At 39.8% G+C, this 15552-nt stretch overlaps 1 protein-coding gene and 1 long non-coding RNA gene across 2 annotated transcripts in view; one reads left to right on the forward strand and one right to left on the reverse strand.

The window, feature by feature from the left end:
- Nucleotides 1-557: 557 nt before the first annotated feature.
- The window catches only part of LOC139767392 (uncharacterized), a 130881-nt gene continuing 115886 nt past the window's right edge, over nt 558-15552 (reverse strand). Inside the window, exon 3 of the long non-coding RNA XR_011717067.1 lies at nt 558-1244. This is a non-coding gene — a long non-coding RNA (uncharacterized lncRNA). The remainder of the gene's footprint in view (nt 1245-15552) is intronic.
- LOC139767431 (uncharacterized) lies at nt 6427-15517 on the forward strand. The gene is given in 3 exon segments (XM_071696812.1): nt 6427-6570; nt 6573-6956; nt 9753-15517. Coding segments are annotated over 3 exon segments (1353 nt in total). The 3' UTR covers nt 10578-15517.

The following is a 15552-nucleotide window of genomic DNA, read 5'->3' on the forward strand; positions in this document are numbered from 1 at the left end:
ACTATCAATAATAAACTGATTGTAAGATTTAGTGGTAATGTTTACTATAAACTATTAATAATAAAGTAATTGTAAGATTTAGTGGTAATGTTTACTATAAACTATTAATAATAAACTGATTGTAAGATTTAGTGGTAATGTTTATTGTAAACTCTTAATAATAAATGGATTGTAAGATTTAGTGGTAATGTTTATTGTAAACTCTTAATAATAAATGGATTGTAAGATTTAGTGGTAATGTTTGATAAGACTCACTAATGTATGGAATTATATTATAGACTTTCTGCGGAATATTCAGCCTCATATTATCATATTATGATCAAATAATCTGCCTTCTTGTAATTTACTTCATAAAATCATGTTTGTAATGGTTTATTAAGTGAGTTATGATCATTTTTTGTTGTAATTTATCTTATTATCCATAACATAACTCGATGTTATTGTGGGCCAGTTTGTCAACAAAAGATGGAGGTTATAATAAGAACAGTAGTGGTGGGTGGTAACTTTGTAACCTGACCAGTTGCACGTCAAGACTGTGAGGTAGACATGGTATTTAGGGCCGTGAATTATATTTTCAAGATGGCAATGATTATTTGCATAATAAATTTGAACTTGTATTTCCTTCCGTCATGAAATATGACACCAGCTACACTCACTATGACTTACTTGCTGCCTTACAAATACATACATAGAATGTAATGAAGGAAAGCTAGAACATTAATGATATAAATAAAGTGAGTCTCTTAGTTATATACACATTCATAGTTTTTAACAGACCTTAAACCAAATGGTTTGATGAAAACTTAAAAGGCAGGATAAACCAGCTCATCTATGGTGGTTTAATGATATTAGATTTCTCATTGATTATTTGCAAGACAGAAATATAAATGTTGATATGACACAAGTGTCAGTAACTTGTGGCAGATGAAAGGTATTAACTGATAATGGTATTCGGATTATGCGATTCAGTCACCACGTAAACCATAAACTAGTAACTAAAAGACCAAATCTCAAATCGTATAACCATTTTTTTGACAGAGTTGACAAAGAAAGGTGACACACTTCATAATGTCAAATAAAGAAAAATGTAATATATACTGTAGAGAAATGGGAATAATGGCTCTCCGGGACTCTACCTGGTTGTAGTTATGTTGTAAACGAAGTTCATCTGTGGAGAAGTTGTACCCTCAAGGTGAATTAGTGACCACATTCAAAAACAGCAGCATTGAAGGCAGCATAATATTCTGCAAGAAGATAAAACAAATAATTAGGTAATTAATAAAAAAGTTTAAAACTAAAGAGAATTTAAAACAATAAAACAGAAAAGATTTTATTGATCGAAGTGCATGGAGAAAGAAGTGATGCACAACCAGCAAAAAAAAAAAAGTTGACAAAGAGGTGATGGAATCCCCAGTAAAGACAATGGTATTAACACTGATTTTACTGCATTACATCAGCTAGAGACTGAGTGAGAATGAACGTGGCCTTTGTCGTCTTTCCCTAGCACTACCTCGCGTGCACGGGAGGAGTGGGGTGCTGTTTTTCATGTGTGGTGGGATAGCAGTGGGAATGGATGAAGGCAGCAAGTATGAATATGTGCATGTGTATATAAGTATACGTCTGTGTATGTGTATGTATGTATGTATACGTTGAAATGTATAGGTACGTATATGTGCGTGTGTGGGCGTTTATGTGTATACATGTGTATGTGGGTGGGTTTGGCCATTCTTTTGTCTGTTTCCTTGTGCTACTTCACTAATGCTGGAGACAGTGACTAATTATGAAAAAAATAAAAAGAATTAACAGCAAGTATGGAGATGAACCCATGGTATTATATTCATATATGAATAAAGAAAAAAAAAAAAGTTGGATTGTGCCCTTAAAAGTGGGAGAAATGATGGAATTGATCTCCAGAAACATGCAAGAAGTTGATTGAATAGTAAAAATATTTTTTTTTTTTCTTTATACTTTGTCGCTGTCTCCCGCGTTTGCGAGGTAGCGCAAGGAAACAGACGAAAGAAATGGCCCAACCCCCCCCCATACACATGTATATGCATACGTCCACACACGCAAATATACATACCTACACAGCTTTCCATGGTTTACCCCAGACGCTTCACATGCCTTGATTCAATCCACTGACAGCACGTCAACCCCGGTATACCACATCGCTCCAATTCACTCTATTCCTTGCCCTCCTTTCACCCTCCTGCATGTTCAGGCCCCGATCACACAAAATCTTTTTCACTCCCATCTTTCCACCTCCAATTTGGTCTCCCTCTTCTCCTTGCTCCCTCCACCTCCGACACATATATCCTCTTGGTCAATCTTTCCTCACTCATCCTCTCCATGTGCTCAAACCACTTCAAAACACCCTCTTCTGCTCTCTCAACCATGCTCTTTTTATTTCCACACATCTCTCTTACCCTTACGGTACTCACTCGATCAAACCACCTCACACCACACATTGTCCTCAAACAACTCATTTCCAGCACATCCATCCTCCTGCGCACAACTCTATCCATAGCCCATGCCTCGCAACCATACAACATTGTTGGAACCACTATTCCTTCAAACATACCCATTTTTGCTTTCCGAGATAATGTTCTCGACTTCCACACATTCTTCAAGGCCCCCAGAATTTTCGCCCCCTCCCCCACCCTATGATCCACTTCCGCTTCCATGGTTCCATCCGCTGCCAGATCCACTCCCAGATATCTAAAACACTTCACTTCCTCCAGTTTTTCTCCATTCAAACTCACCTCCCAATTGACTTGACCCTCAACCCTACTGTACCTAATAACCTTGCTCTTATTCACATTTACTCTTAACTTTCTTCTTCCACACACTTTACCAAACTCAGTCACCAGCTTCTGCAGTTTCTCACATGAATCAGTCACCAGCGCTGTATCATCAGCGAACAACAACTGACTCACTTCCCAAGCTCTCTCATCCCCAACAGACTTCATACTTGCCCCTCTTTCCAAAACTCTTGCATTTACCTCCCTAACAACCCCATCCATAAACAAATTAAACAACCATGGAGACATCACACACCCCTGCCGCAAACCTACATTCACTGAGAACCAATCACTTTCCTCTCTTCCTACACGTACACATGCCTTACATCCTCGATAAAAACTTATATATAATTTAAAACAAAAAAAGAAGATACAGTAGATCATGCTCAACCAGTATGATGAAAATGCACTTGCAGCTGAAACTGACATATGAGGCAACAGATCAAATGAAAACCTTATGCCAGGGCTGTATGGAATGGCAACTATTTTCCTGAAAAGACAAAAATAACAATAACAAAACCAATGATGTTACCAAGACAGAATCTTGGTCGAAAGCAAGATTGCAGATATCCACAAATGGTACATATATCACCAGCACACAAGGGAGGATCTAAGGCAATAATGCACAATAAAAATCTGTGAATGACACAAATGAAGACATTCTTGATCAAGTGCATCAAAGGATAATGTGATTCGTATTATGGGTGAAAGTAAGTGGAAAACTAATTGCATTTGTGAAACTGTACTGCAAGAAAAAAGATCAGAAAAGAATTTTCTTGAATTTTTGGGTAATGAGTATTTTGACCATTTACAAAGTAGACTTCATGATTTTACCAAAGTAGCAAAGCAAAATCCTTAAGGGTTGAATAGGAAGATGAATTGGAGAGTTCAGATGATCTGCTGGGTGTGTCAAAAGGAACAGCATTGGTCTTAGTTTCGTTTATGATAGACATTGACAGAAAAGTTACAGAAGAATGGTAAGGTGCTTTACAGATGACATTAGAATCATGAGGTGATATGATCAGATTACAAAAGACAATTGCAGAAAGACTGACCTGAACGTAATATGTAGGTGGGCAGAAGAGAAACTGAGTGATATGATAGTGACATTACAGAGGCCCATTGAGAAAAGTGATTGAGAAACTTGAGAATAGCATCAAAGAGCTAGATGTCATCCTCGTCAAGTAACTTGAGCATAACAGGCTCATTGAAAAAAACACTGTTAGGTAATATCATGGGAGGTGTAAACATGAGATGGTTACTAACCAAAGAAGAAGAGATTTCAGAAATGCTTTACCAGTAAAATACAAGGAATGACATGTTTAACTATCATGAAAAGCAAAAAAAATCCAACTAAGTAGTCTTGAAAGAAGAGAGATTTATGATAATCTATGCATGCTAGCAAATTGAAGGCCTAAAAGATGAGCACTATATAGGTAAGATCCTTACAGATAACAAGAAACTAAGTGATCAAGTTGACAAAATACCTGGAAATGATAGCACATGAAAGGAAAATGCGCAGTGGCAGCATTGTAACCAGTGAGGTTAGGTGGTGCTGCTACTGTGGATGGGCTCCGAATTGGGGAAGTTATCAAGCTTCAGTGCCTCAAGGGGATACACTAGTTTTTCTAGAGTATGGAAGTCTTACCCTGCCTTCTCATGATCTTATTAGTACATCCCTTAGGGGTGGAATTAAAGAGGTGTTGCCCAACTCCATTAGGGCAATCTTTTTAGATATATACAAACACCTTGAGGATGTGTGGATCAGGTGTATCAATATTTGGATTAGGAAGGAGATTATCAATATTTTTGTTGGTTAGGTGATTATTAATATCAATATGGGGTTAGGAAGGTGCTTATCAATATCAATATTTGGATTAGCAACATGATTATCAATATTTTTGGTTGGTAGGTGATTATCAATATCAGTATTGGGTTAGGGAAGTGATTATCAAAATCAATTATCACAGTGATATGACATGAGTTCATGCTACAGTGGTGAGAATTCCCCTGTAGTTTACCTGTAGTTTACCTCAACAGATGGGTTTGTGTAGAAGTGGTAAGAGTTAACCTGTGGTTTACCTCATTAGACGAGTTTATATAAAAGTGGTAAGAGTTATCCTGTGATTTATCTTCAGTTTACCTCATGAGTTTATATAAGAGTGGTAAGAGTTAACCAGTGGTTTACCTTTAGTTTACCTAATTATATGAGTTTATATATGAGTGGTGAGTTAACCTGTGGTTTACCTGTACTTTACCTCATTAGACAAGTTTGAATAAGAGTGGTAAGTTAACCTGTGGTTTACCTGCAGTTTACCTCATATGTTGATATGAGAAGTATACTGATTGCTACACCAACAGTGCCATTTTGATATATTTGATATATCTATGATATATGATGATTTATTGTTGCATTATATATAATTATCGTCCGTATGTACAGACCTTAGGTCAGTGCTAACACTGTCTTGCCCCGGTGTACACTGAACATTAAAGCAGAGCAGATCCATGCTAACAGTGTCTTTCCCTGGGGGTATACTGAACACTGTACACCAGAGAGGGTCCTCACTAACACTGTCTTGCCCCTGATGTACACTAAATACTACACATCAGTTCTCTGATGTGGGAGTACATTAAGGCTTAGGAATGTTAGCATTAATTAGGGCTTTGTAACAAGGTAGTGCATCAGTGCCATAATTCAGGAGTGTGTCTGGGCTGCATTATGTCTGGTGCTTAACTTTTAATGGACATAAAAAGTATGATAAATTCCATAAGCTGTAAGTTTAATTTCCATCTCCCTTAAATAGGATTGGATTTTTAATCAGATTTTATGAGATAACTCCTTTTAGTCATCTTGAACATTAGTTCAGAGGTGAAGCTTGATCATAATTGCCTCTGTTTTTCAGACATTACGTGATAGAAATTATAGAATAATGGTACATGTTTATTGTCTTTTGGTGTTCCAGATATATAAATGAAGTCAAGATACAAGTCCAAGACTGAAGCAGAGTAAGACAGATTGAGAAAAGTGATTGAGCTGGATGCATTTTTAAGTCAACTTTACTGTCAAGATTCATTCCACACTATGTTGGATGGCTTCAAAAGTATTTCAAAAGTTTTCTTAAGCTTTAACCAAAAGAGTCAAGGTTTGTGTTTTTGAATATCAGAATAAGTTCTTGGTAAGAACACATGTTCACCATTTCCAAAAATCCTAGTGTTGGAACACTAATCCATTTCTTGGTTCAGTATCTATGTTACAGGTTGTCTCAGGAATATTATGTGTAGAGGGAAGCCTGCTTTTGAGTAATCTTCTGTTTAAATATTTTTGAATGAGTATGATAAGTGTACAGTGTATAGTCATGTGAAAGATTGCTATTTTTAGATGTTTATTGAATGTTCTATGCTTGATGCACTGATATGAGTGAAGATTGATAGTGAGGTATAACAGATGGAAGTATTTAGTTTTGTTTGACATATATGTTGCACTAGAAGCAGAATTGTAATGGACGTTTTTTAATGTAGTCATGTAAACGACTTGGAATGTGCAAGAATGTTTATAAGAAAGGACCACATTAGAAAGCATGACCTTATTCATACTGCTTTAAAAAAAATTTGAGTGTGAGAAATGTGGGGAAATTGTACACTCAAAAGGGCGGCCTTAAGACACGTGCTTGTTCATACAGGTGAGAAACCATATAGATATCAGGAGTGTGGGAAAAGATTCTTTAGGAAGGATTATCTAGAGGGCAATATTAGTATTCACACAGGTGAAAAAAAAAGTTTGAATGTCAGGAATGTGGGAAACTCTTCACCTTGAAGGGTCACCTTAGAAAGCATAAGCTTATTCACACAGATGAGAAAAAATATGAATGTGAAGGATGTGAGAAGCGGTTCGCTTGGAAGGGTGAATTTAAGAAACATAAGATCATTCACATAGATGCAAAAAAATTTACATGTGAAGAGTGTGGGGAAAGGTTCATAATGAAGCATTACCTAAACACTCAAATGAATATTCATACAAATAAGAAAAAGTATGAATGTGAGGAATGTAGGAAACTTTTCAATCAGAAAGGCCACCTTGGCACACATCAGGTTATTTACACAGGTGAGAAAAGGTATCTGTGTGAAGAGTGTGGAAAGAGATTTCCTTGGAAGGTAACTTAAAAAGACATATCAATATCCACACAGGGGAGAAAAAGTTTGAATATAAAGAATGTGGGAGGCTGTTCACCCAGACTGTTCACCTTGAAGTACATATGCTTATTCACAGAGATAGGAAAAGATTTGAATGTGATTAATATACAGAAACTGTTGACTTGGATAAGTCTTGGTGTAAATGTTTATTTACGCAACTGATAGAAAATATGGTGATGATGGTAAGCATTCTTTGTGATAAAGAATAGTGTGAAGATTGTTGAAATTCTTCCTGATAAAAAGAATGTGAAAATGGTAGGAACTCTTTGCTCAGAAAAGGCACCGCACCTGCAAGTGATAAAACTGTAGATGGGATATCTCCTTTTAGGAGGCTTTACCATCATCATTGGAAAGGGAGAAGTAAAGCATCAACGAGGACCTTCTCATCCCAAAGAAGCTCACATTACTGTGCTACCACATGGAAGCAGTTTCAAAGTGGCAGGAGTTTTATAACATTACATTACAATACTTTTGGGTTACATAATGATATACCTTTAGCTGGTAACACTGCTCTAAAGAACTTGAAGAAGAAGAATGTAGGAAATGATGCTTTAGAAAGGGTGTGCACGCAGTGTTCATTGTATAGTGTGTCGTGTGCAACATGTAGTATGCAGTATGCAATGTGCAGTGTGCAGTATGCAGTGTGCAGTGTGTAGTGGGCAGTGTGTAGTGTGCAGTGTTTAGTGTGCAGTGTGTAGTGTGCAGTGGGCAGTGTGAAGTATTATGCACTGTGCAGCATGTAGTGTGCATTGTGCAGTGTGCAGTTAGCAGAGTGTAGTGGGCAGTGTGCAAGACATTTTCATTACTAATGTTGTTAGATAGTAGGACATGAGTTAGAAACTGAGATGTTTGGGTTAGGAAGGAAATTATCAATATTTGAGTTAGGAAGTTTATTGATATTAATATCTGGGTTAGGAAGGTGATTATTAATAACTTTGTTGGATAGGTGATTATCAATATGAGGTTAGGAAGGTGATTATCAATATCACTATTTGGGTTAGGTACGTGATTATCAATATTTTTGTTGGGTAGGTGATTATCTATATCATTATGGGGTTAGGAAGGTGATTATCAGTATCACTATTTGGGTTAAGTATGTGATTATCAATATTTTTTGTTGGTAGGTGATTATCAATATCAATATTTAGGTTAGGTGATTATCAATATCAGTATTGGGTTAGGAAGGTGATTATCAAAATCAGTTATCGTGTATCACTTACAGTAATGTGACATAAGTTCATGCTACAGTGATGAGAATTCACTTGTGGTTTACCTATAGTTTACCTAATTAGATGGGTTTATGTAGGAGTGGTGAGAGTTAACCTGTGGTTTACCTCATTAGATGAGTTTATGTAAGAGTGGTAAGACTTAACCTGTTTACCTTCAGTTTACCTCATTAGATGAGTTTGTATAAGAGTGGTAAGGTTAACCTGTAGTTTATCTCATCAGACGAGTTTATGTATGAGTGGTAAGAGTTAACCTGTGGTTTACCTGTAGTTTACTTCGTTAGACGAGTTTATATAAGAGTGGTAAGAGTTAACCTGTGGTTTACCTCATGTGTTGATATAAGAAGTATACTGATTGCTACACCAACAGTGCCATTTTGATATACTTGATATATCTGTAATATATGATGATTTATTGTTGTATTTTATATGATTACCGTTCATGTGTACAGACCTCAGGTCAGTGCTAACACTATCTTGCCCTGATGTATAGTGAACACTGTAAAGCAGAGCAGATCCATGATAACAGTGTCTTTCCCTGGGGTTATACTGAACACTGTACGCCAAAGAGGGTTCTCACTAACAGTGTCTTTCCCTCGGGATATACTGAACACTGTACACTAGACAGGGTCCTCACTAACACTGTCTTGCCCCTGATGTACACTAAATACTACTCTGATGTGGGAGTACATTAAGGCTTAGGAATGTTAGCATTAATTAGGGCTTTGTAACGAGGTAGTGCATCAGTGCTATAATTTAGGTGTGTGTCTGGGCTGCATTATGTCTGGTGCTTAACTTTTAATGGACATAAAAAGTATGATAAATTCCATAAGTTGTAGGTTTAATTTCCATCTCCCTTAAATAGGATTGGATTTTTAGTCAGATTTTATGAGATAACTCCTTTTAGTAATCTTTAACATTAGTTCAGAGGTGAAGCTTGATCATAATTGCCTCTGTTTTTCAGACATTACATGATAGAAATTATTGAATAATGGTACATGTTTATCGTCTTTTGGTGTTCCAGATATATAAATGAAGTCAAGATACAAGTCCAAGACTGAAGCAGAGTAAGACATATTGAGAAAAGTGATTTAGCTGGATGCATTTTTAAGTCAACTTTTCTGTCAAGATTCATTCCACACTATGTTGGATGGCTTCAAAAGTATTTCAAAAGTTTTCTTAAGCTTTAACCAAAAGAGTCAAGGTTTGTGTTTTTGAATATCAGAATAAGTTCTTGGTAAGAACACATGTTGACCATTTCCAAAAATCCTAGTGTTGGAACACTAATCCATTTCTTGGTTCAGTATCTATGTTATAGGCTGTCTCAGGAATATTATGTGTAGAGGGAAGCCTGCCTTAGAATAATATTGTGTATGAAATATTTTGGATTAACTATGATAAGCGTACAGTGTAACTGACATGTGAAAAATGTATTGTTTTTAGATGTTTATTGTAATGTTCTTTGCTTGATGCACTGATATGAGTGAAAATTGATAGAGGTATAGGAGATGGAAGCATTTGATTTTGTTGACATATCTGTCGTACAAGAAGCAGAATTAAAATGGACATTTTTGAACATAGTCATGAAAACGACTTGGAATGTGCAAGAATGTTTATAAGAAAGGACCACATTAGAAAGCATGAGCTTATTCATGCTGTTGAAAAAAAATTTGAGTGTGAGGAATGTGGGAAGCTGTACACTCGAAAGGGTGGCCTTAAGACACATGTGCTTGTTCATACTGGTGAGAAACCATATAAATGTCAGGAGTGTGGGAAAAGATTCTTTAGGAAGGATTATCTAAAGGGCCATATTAGTATTCACACAGGTGAAAAAAAATTTGAGTGTCAGGAATGTGGGAAACTTTTCACCTTGAAGGGCCACCTTAGAGTGCATAAGCTTATTCATGCAGATGAGAAAAAATACGAATGTGGAGAATGTGGGAAGCGGTTCACTTGGAAGGGTGAATTTAAGAAGCATAAGATCATTCACATAGGTGAGAAAAAGTATACATGTGAAGAGTGTGGGAAAAAATTCATAATGAAGCACTACCTAAAAGCTCATATGAATATTCATACAAATGAGAAAAAGTATGAATGTGAGGAATGTGGGAAACTTTTCAGTCAGAAAGGCCACCTTAGCACACATCAGGTTATTCATACAGGTGAGAAAAGGTATCAGTGTGAAGAGTGTGGAAAGAGATTTCCTTGGAAGGGTAACTTAAAAAGACATATTAATATCCACACAGGGGAGAAAAAGTTTGAATGTAAAGAATGTGGGAGGCTGTTCACCCAGAATGTTCACCTTAAAGTACATAAGGTTATTCACAGAGATGGGAAAAAGTTTGAATGTGATTAATATAGGGATACTATTGACTTGGATAAGTCTTGGTGTAAATGTTTCTTTACACAACTGTTGAAAAATGTGGTGATGACTGTTGGAATTCTTTGTGATAAAGACTAGCGTGAAGATTGTTGAAATTCTTCCTGATGAAAAAGAAGATGCTTTTTATTAACAGTATAGCTGTTAAAATGTTCTGGAACTCCACCTGCAAGTGTCCTTTTAGGAGGCTTTGCCATCATCACTGGAAAGGGAGGAGTAAAGCATCAACAAGGACCTTCTCATCCCAAAGAAGCTCACATTACTGTGTTACCACATGGATGCACTTTCAAATTGGCAGGAATTCTGATATTACATTACTTTTGGTTTACATAATGTTTTACCTTTAGCTGTTAACACTGCTCTAAAGAACTTGAAGAAGAAGAATGTAGGTAATGATGTTTTAGAAAGGGTGTCCCAAAAATGCACATTGATATTAATGCAGAAAAGATTTACGTGTGGACTTAAAAAGTCACTCAAAATTGCCACCTAAGAGTGCATGTGCTAAATCAAAGAGGTAAGAAATAATTTGAGTGTGAGGAGTATAAGAAAAATGTAATTGGAAGATCTTATCAAAATAAAATAATTTGCTTTATCTTTGTTTTTGAAAAGGCATGAATGCCGGAAATCAGTGCTTAGAAGTGAGGCCTGAATACCATTAATGTTTTCATCAAATGTTGAAAACTCACACATTGTCTCTGCTAGAAATATAGATAATTATTCCCAATCCACCAAGTGAATATCAAAGGTATAGCGGTTGCTCAGTTAGAGAATATAACTAAAACATACAAGAATATGACAATAGTGGCAGGGATGTGCAGAAGGAACAGTTTTGGCGGCTTATCAACAGACATAGTGCAGAAAGATTGATGCAGAGGATCATAAACTATGGGTCATACAAACAAAGGTACAGAGGATGTAAAGTGAAGCTGTAGAAAGAAAGGCACTCTTTAAGATGGAGTGATCAAGAAGTTTACGACCTAATTGATGATAGATTTTGAAAAGTATAAAACATACCGTATCAGTTCTTTTTAGCTGAAAGAGAGATTTTCGAGTAACTCAAAGACACAGAGGTGACATTTTATCACTAAGGATTTAGTTAAAAAGTGAGTACCACCAGAATTGGAATGATTAGTTATGCTGGAGGTCGTTAAATGTAAATCACTGATTATTTTTGGATTAGAAGCCTATACGCCAGATAAGGAAGAAAGGGGATAGAAAGAAGAAATGCATATTATTAGATTACTGGATGCTATAGAACTGTCAAATGCAATTTTTAAGATAAAAATAAAAGAATTGGTAGTTATAGTCAAAATGTAAGGGAGTGACCAATTCTATTTGTCTTGGTTTTATCGAACAAGCCAAGAACTCATAGATGTGGTAGACATCAGTGAGGTATTCATCAAATGTGGTAATAAAAAGAGTGTGGTTGAGTGAGTAGAAGAGGATGTGTTGAAATGGATTGGTCACATGGAGAGTAAGGAAAGATTGACAAAGAGGATATACGTGTCAGAAGTAGAAGGAAGAAGGAGAAGCGGGAGACCAAAGTGGAATGTGGAAGGATGAAGTGAAAAAGATTTTGTGTGATTGGGGCCTGAACATACAGGAGGGTGAAAGACGTGCAAGGAGTAGAGTGAATTGGAACAATGTGGTATACTGGGGTTGATGTGCTGTCAATGGATTGAACCAGGGTATGTGAAGCATCTGGGGTAAACCATGGAAAGGTCATGCATTACACATTACACATGACAGCTAGAGACTGAGTGTGAACGAATGTGGCCTTTTTTGTCTTTTCCTGGTGCTACCTCACTGGTGGGGGATGGGGGGGATACTATTTCACGTGTGGCGGGATGGCAATGGGAATGGATGAAGGCAGCAAATATGAACATATACATGTGTATATATGCATATGTCTGTGTATGTATATGTACGTATACGTTGAAATGTATATGTATGTATATATGCATGTATGGGTGTTTATGTATACACATGTGTACGTGGGTGGATTGGGTCATTCCTAGTCTGTTTTCTCTAACGCATGAGACGGTGAATAATTATAATTTAAAATATATATATATATATATATATATATATATATATATATATATATATATATATATATATATATGTAGGTTTGCGGCAGGGGTGTGTGATGTCTCCATGGTTGTTTAATTTGTTTATGGATGGGGTTGTTAGGGAGGTGAATCCAAGAGTTTTGGAAAGAGGGGCAAGTATGAAGTCTGTTGGGGATGAGAGAGCTTGGGAAGTGAGTCAGTTGTTGTTCGCTGATGATACAGCGCTGGTGGCTGATTCATGTGAGAAACTGCAGAAGCTGGTGACTGAGTTTGGTAAAGTGTGTGAAAGAAGAAAGTTAAGAGTAAATGTGAATAAGAGCAAGGTAATTAGGTACAGTAGGGTTGAGGGTCAAGTCAATTGGGAGGTAAGTTTGAATGGAGAAAAACTGGAGGAAGTAAAGTGTTTTAGATATCTGGGAGTGGATCTGGCAGCGGATGGAACCATGGAAGCAGAAGTGGATCATAGGGTGGGGGAGGGGGCGAAAATCCTGGGAGCCTTGAAGAATGTGTGGAAGTCGAGAACATTATCTTGGTAAGCAGAAATGGGTATGTTTGAAGGAATAGTGGTTCCAACAATGTTGTATGGTTGCAAGGTGTGGGCTATGGATAGAGTTGTGCGCAGGAGGATGGATGTGCTGGAAATGAGATGTTTGAGGACAATGTGTGGTGTGAGGTGGTTTGATCGAGTAAGTAACGTAAGGGTAAGAGAGATGTGTGGAAATAAAAAGAGCGTGGTTGAGAGAGCAGAAGAGGGTGTTTTGAAATGGTTTGGGCACATGGAGAGAATGAGTGAGGAAAGATTGACCAAGAGGATATATGTGTCGGAGGTGGAGGGAACGAGGAGAAGTGGGAGACCAAATTGGAGGTGGAAAGATGGAGTGAAAAAGATTTTGTGTGATCGGGGCCTGAACATGCAGGAGGGTGAAAGGAGGGCAAGGAATAGAGTGAATTGGATCGATGTGGTATACCGGGGTTGACGTGCTGTCAGTGGATTGAATCAGGGCATGTGAAGCGTCTGGGGTAAACCACGGAAAGCTGTGTAGGTATGTATATATGCGTGTGTGGACGTATGTATATACATGTGTATGGGGGTGGGTTGGGCAACCAGCAGTGTGTGTCTCCCTACAGTGTATGAGAACCTGCACTGTGTGACGACCTGCAGTGTATGTCAGCCTGTTGTATGGTAGCGTGCAGTATGTGGCAACCTAGTCTGGCAACCTGCAGCGTGATGTCTGGCAACTTGCAGTGTAGGGGATGCAAGCTGTTATGTGTGTATGTGTGGTAGTAGGGTTGGGTCTGCACGTGCGTGTGGTGGTGGTGGTGTTGGGTTTGCACATGCGTGTGAGGTTGTGGTGATGGTATCTCGAGATGATCATGTGGAAGAAGGTGCTGGTGGTATTGGGGCTGCACGCGCGTGTGTGGGGTGTTGGTGTTGGGGCTGCACACGCGCAGTTTGGTTGTGGTGGTGTTGGGCTGCATGTGTGTGTGTGTGTAGTAGTGGTGGTGTTAGGGCTGCGCGCGCGCATGTGTGTGTTGGAGGTGTTGGGGCTGTACGCACATTTGAGTGTGTGGTGGTGGTGTTGGGGCTGAATGCACGTGTATGTGGGGGGGTCGGTGGTGGTGTTGGGGCTGCATGCGCGTGTGTGGGGTGTGGTGATGTTGGGGCTGCACGCGCGTGTGTGGGGTGTGGTGATGTTGGGGCTGCACGCGCATGTGTGTGGTGGTGGTAGTGTTGGGGCTGCATGCGTGTGTGTGTGCGTGTGTGTGGTGGTGGTGGTGTTAGGGCTTCACGCGTGTGTGTGTGGGGTGGTGGTGGTGTTGGGGCTGCACGCGTGTGTGTGGGATGTGGTGGTGTTGGGGCTGTACGCGCATGTGTGAGTGGTGGTGATTTAGTTGGGGCTGCACGCGTGTGTGCGTGTGTGTGGTGGTGATGGTGTTTGGGGATGTACGCACGTGTGGTGGTGGTGGGGCTGCACGCGCGTGTGTGGGGGGCGGTGGTGGTGTTGGGGCTGCATGCGTGTGTGTGGGGTGTGGTGATGTTGGGGCTGCACGTGTGTGTGTGTGCGTGTGTGTGGTGGTGGTGGTGTTAGGGCTGCACACGCGTGTGTGTGGTGGTGTTGGGGCTGCACGCGCGTGTGTGTGGTGGTGGTGTTGGGGCTGCATGCGCGTGTGTGTGTTGGTGGTGGTGGTGTTGGGGCTGCACGCCCGTGTATGTGGTGGTGTTGGGGTTGCACGCGCGTGTGTGGTGGTGATATTGGGGCTGCACGCGCATGTGTGTGGGGTGGTGGTGGTAGTGGTGTTAGGGCTGCACGCGCGTGTGTGGTGGTGGTGTTTGGGTTGTACGCGCGTGTGTGTGTGTGTGGTGATGTTGGGGCTGCACGCGTGTGTGTGTGGGGTGGTGGTGGTAGTGGTGATAGGGCTGCACACGCGTGTGTGGTGGTGGTGTTGGGACTGCATGCCCGTGTGTGTGGTGGTGTTAGGGTTGCACGCGCGTGTGTGTGGTGGTGATATTGGGGCTGCACGCGCGTGTGTGGTGTTGGGGCTGCACGCGCGTGTGTGGTGGTGGTGGGGCTGCCCCGCACAGTGTGGTAGGTGGGTGAGGTAGGTTGTGTAGTGCAGTCTTCACCTGATGGTGGTGGTGGTGGGGGCTGCACGCGCGTGTGTGTGGTGGTGGTGTTGGGGCTGCACGCGCGTGTGTGGGGGCGGTGGTGGTGTTGGGGCTGCACGCGCGTGTGTGGTGGTGGTGTTTGGGTTGTACGCTCGTGTGTGTGTGTGTGTGTGGTGATGTTGGGGCTGCACGCGCGTGTGTGGTGGTGGTGTTGGGGTTGCACGCGCGTGTGTGTGGTGGTGATATTGGGGCTGCACGCGCGTGTGTGGTG

This window comes from Panulirus ornatus, chromosome 61 (genome assembly GCF_036320965.1).
Source record: "Panulirus ornatus isolate Po-2019 chromosome 61, ASM3632096v1, whole genome shotgun sequence".
Lineage (NCBI taxonomy): Eukaryota > Metazoa > Arthropoda > Malacostraca > Decapoda > Palinuridae > Panulirus > Panulirus ornatus.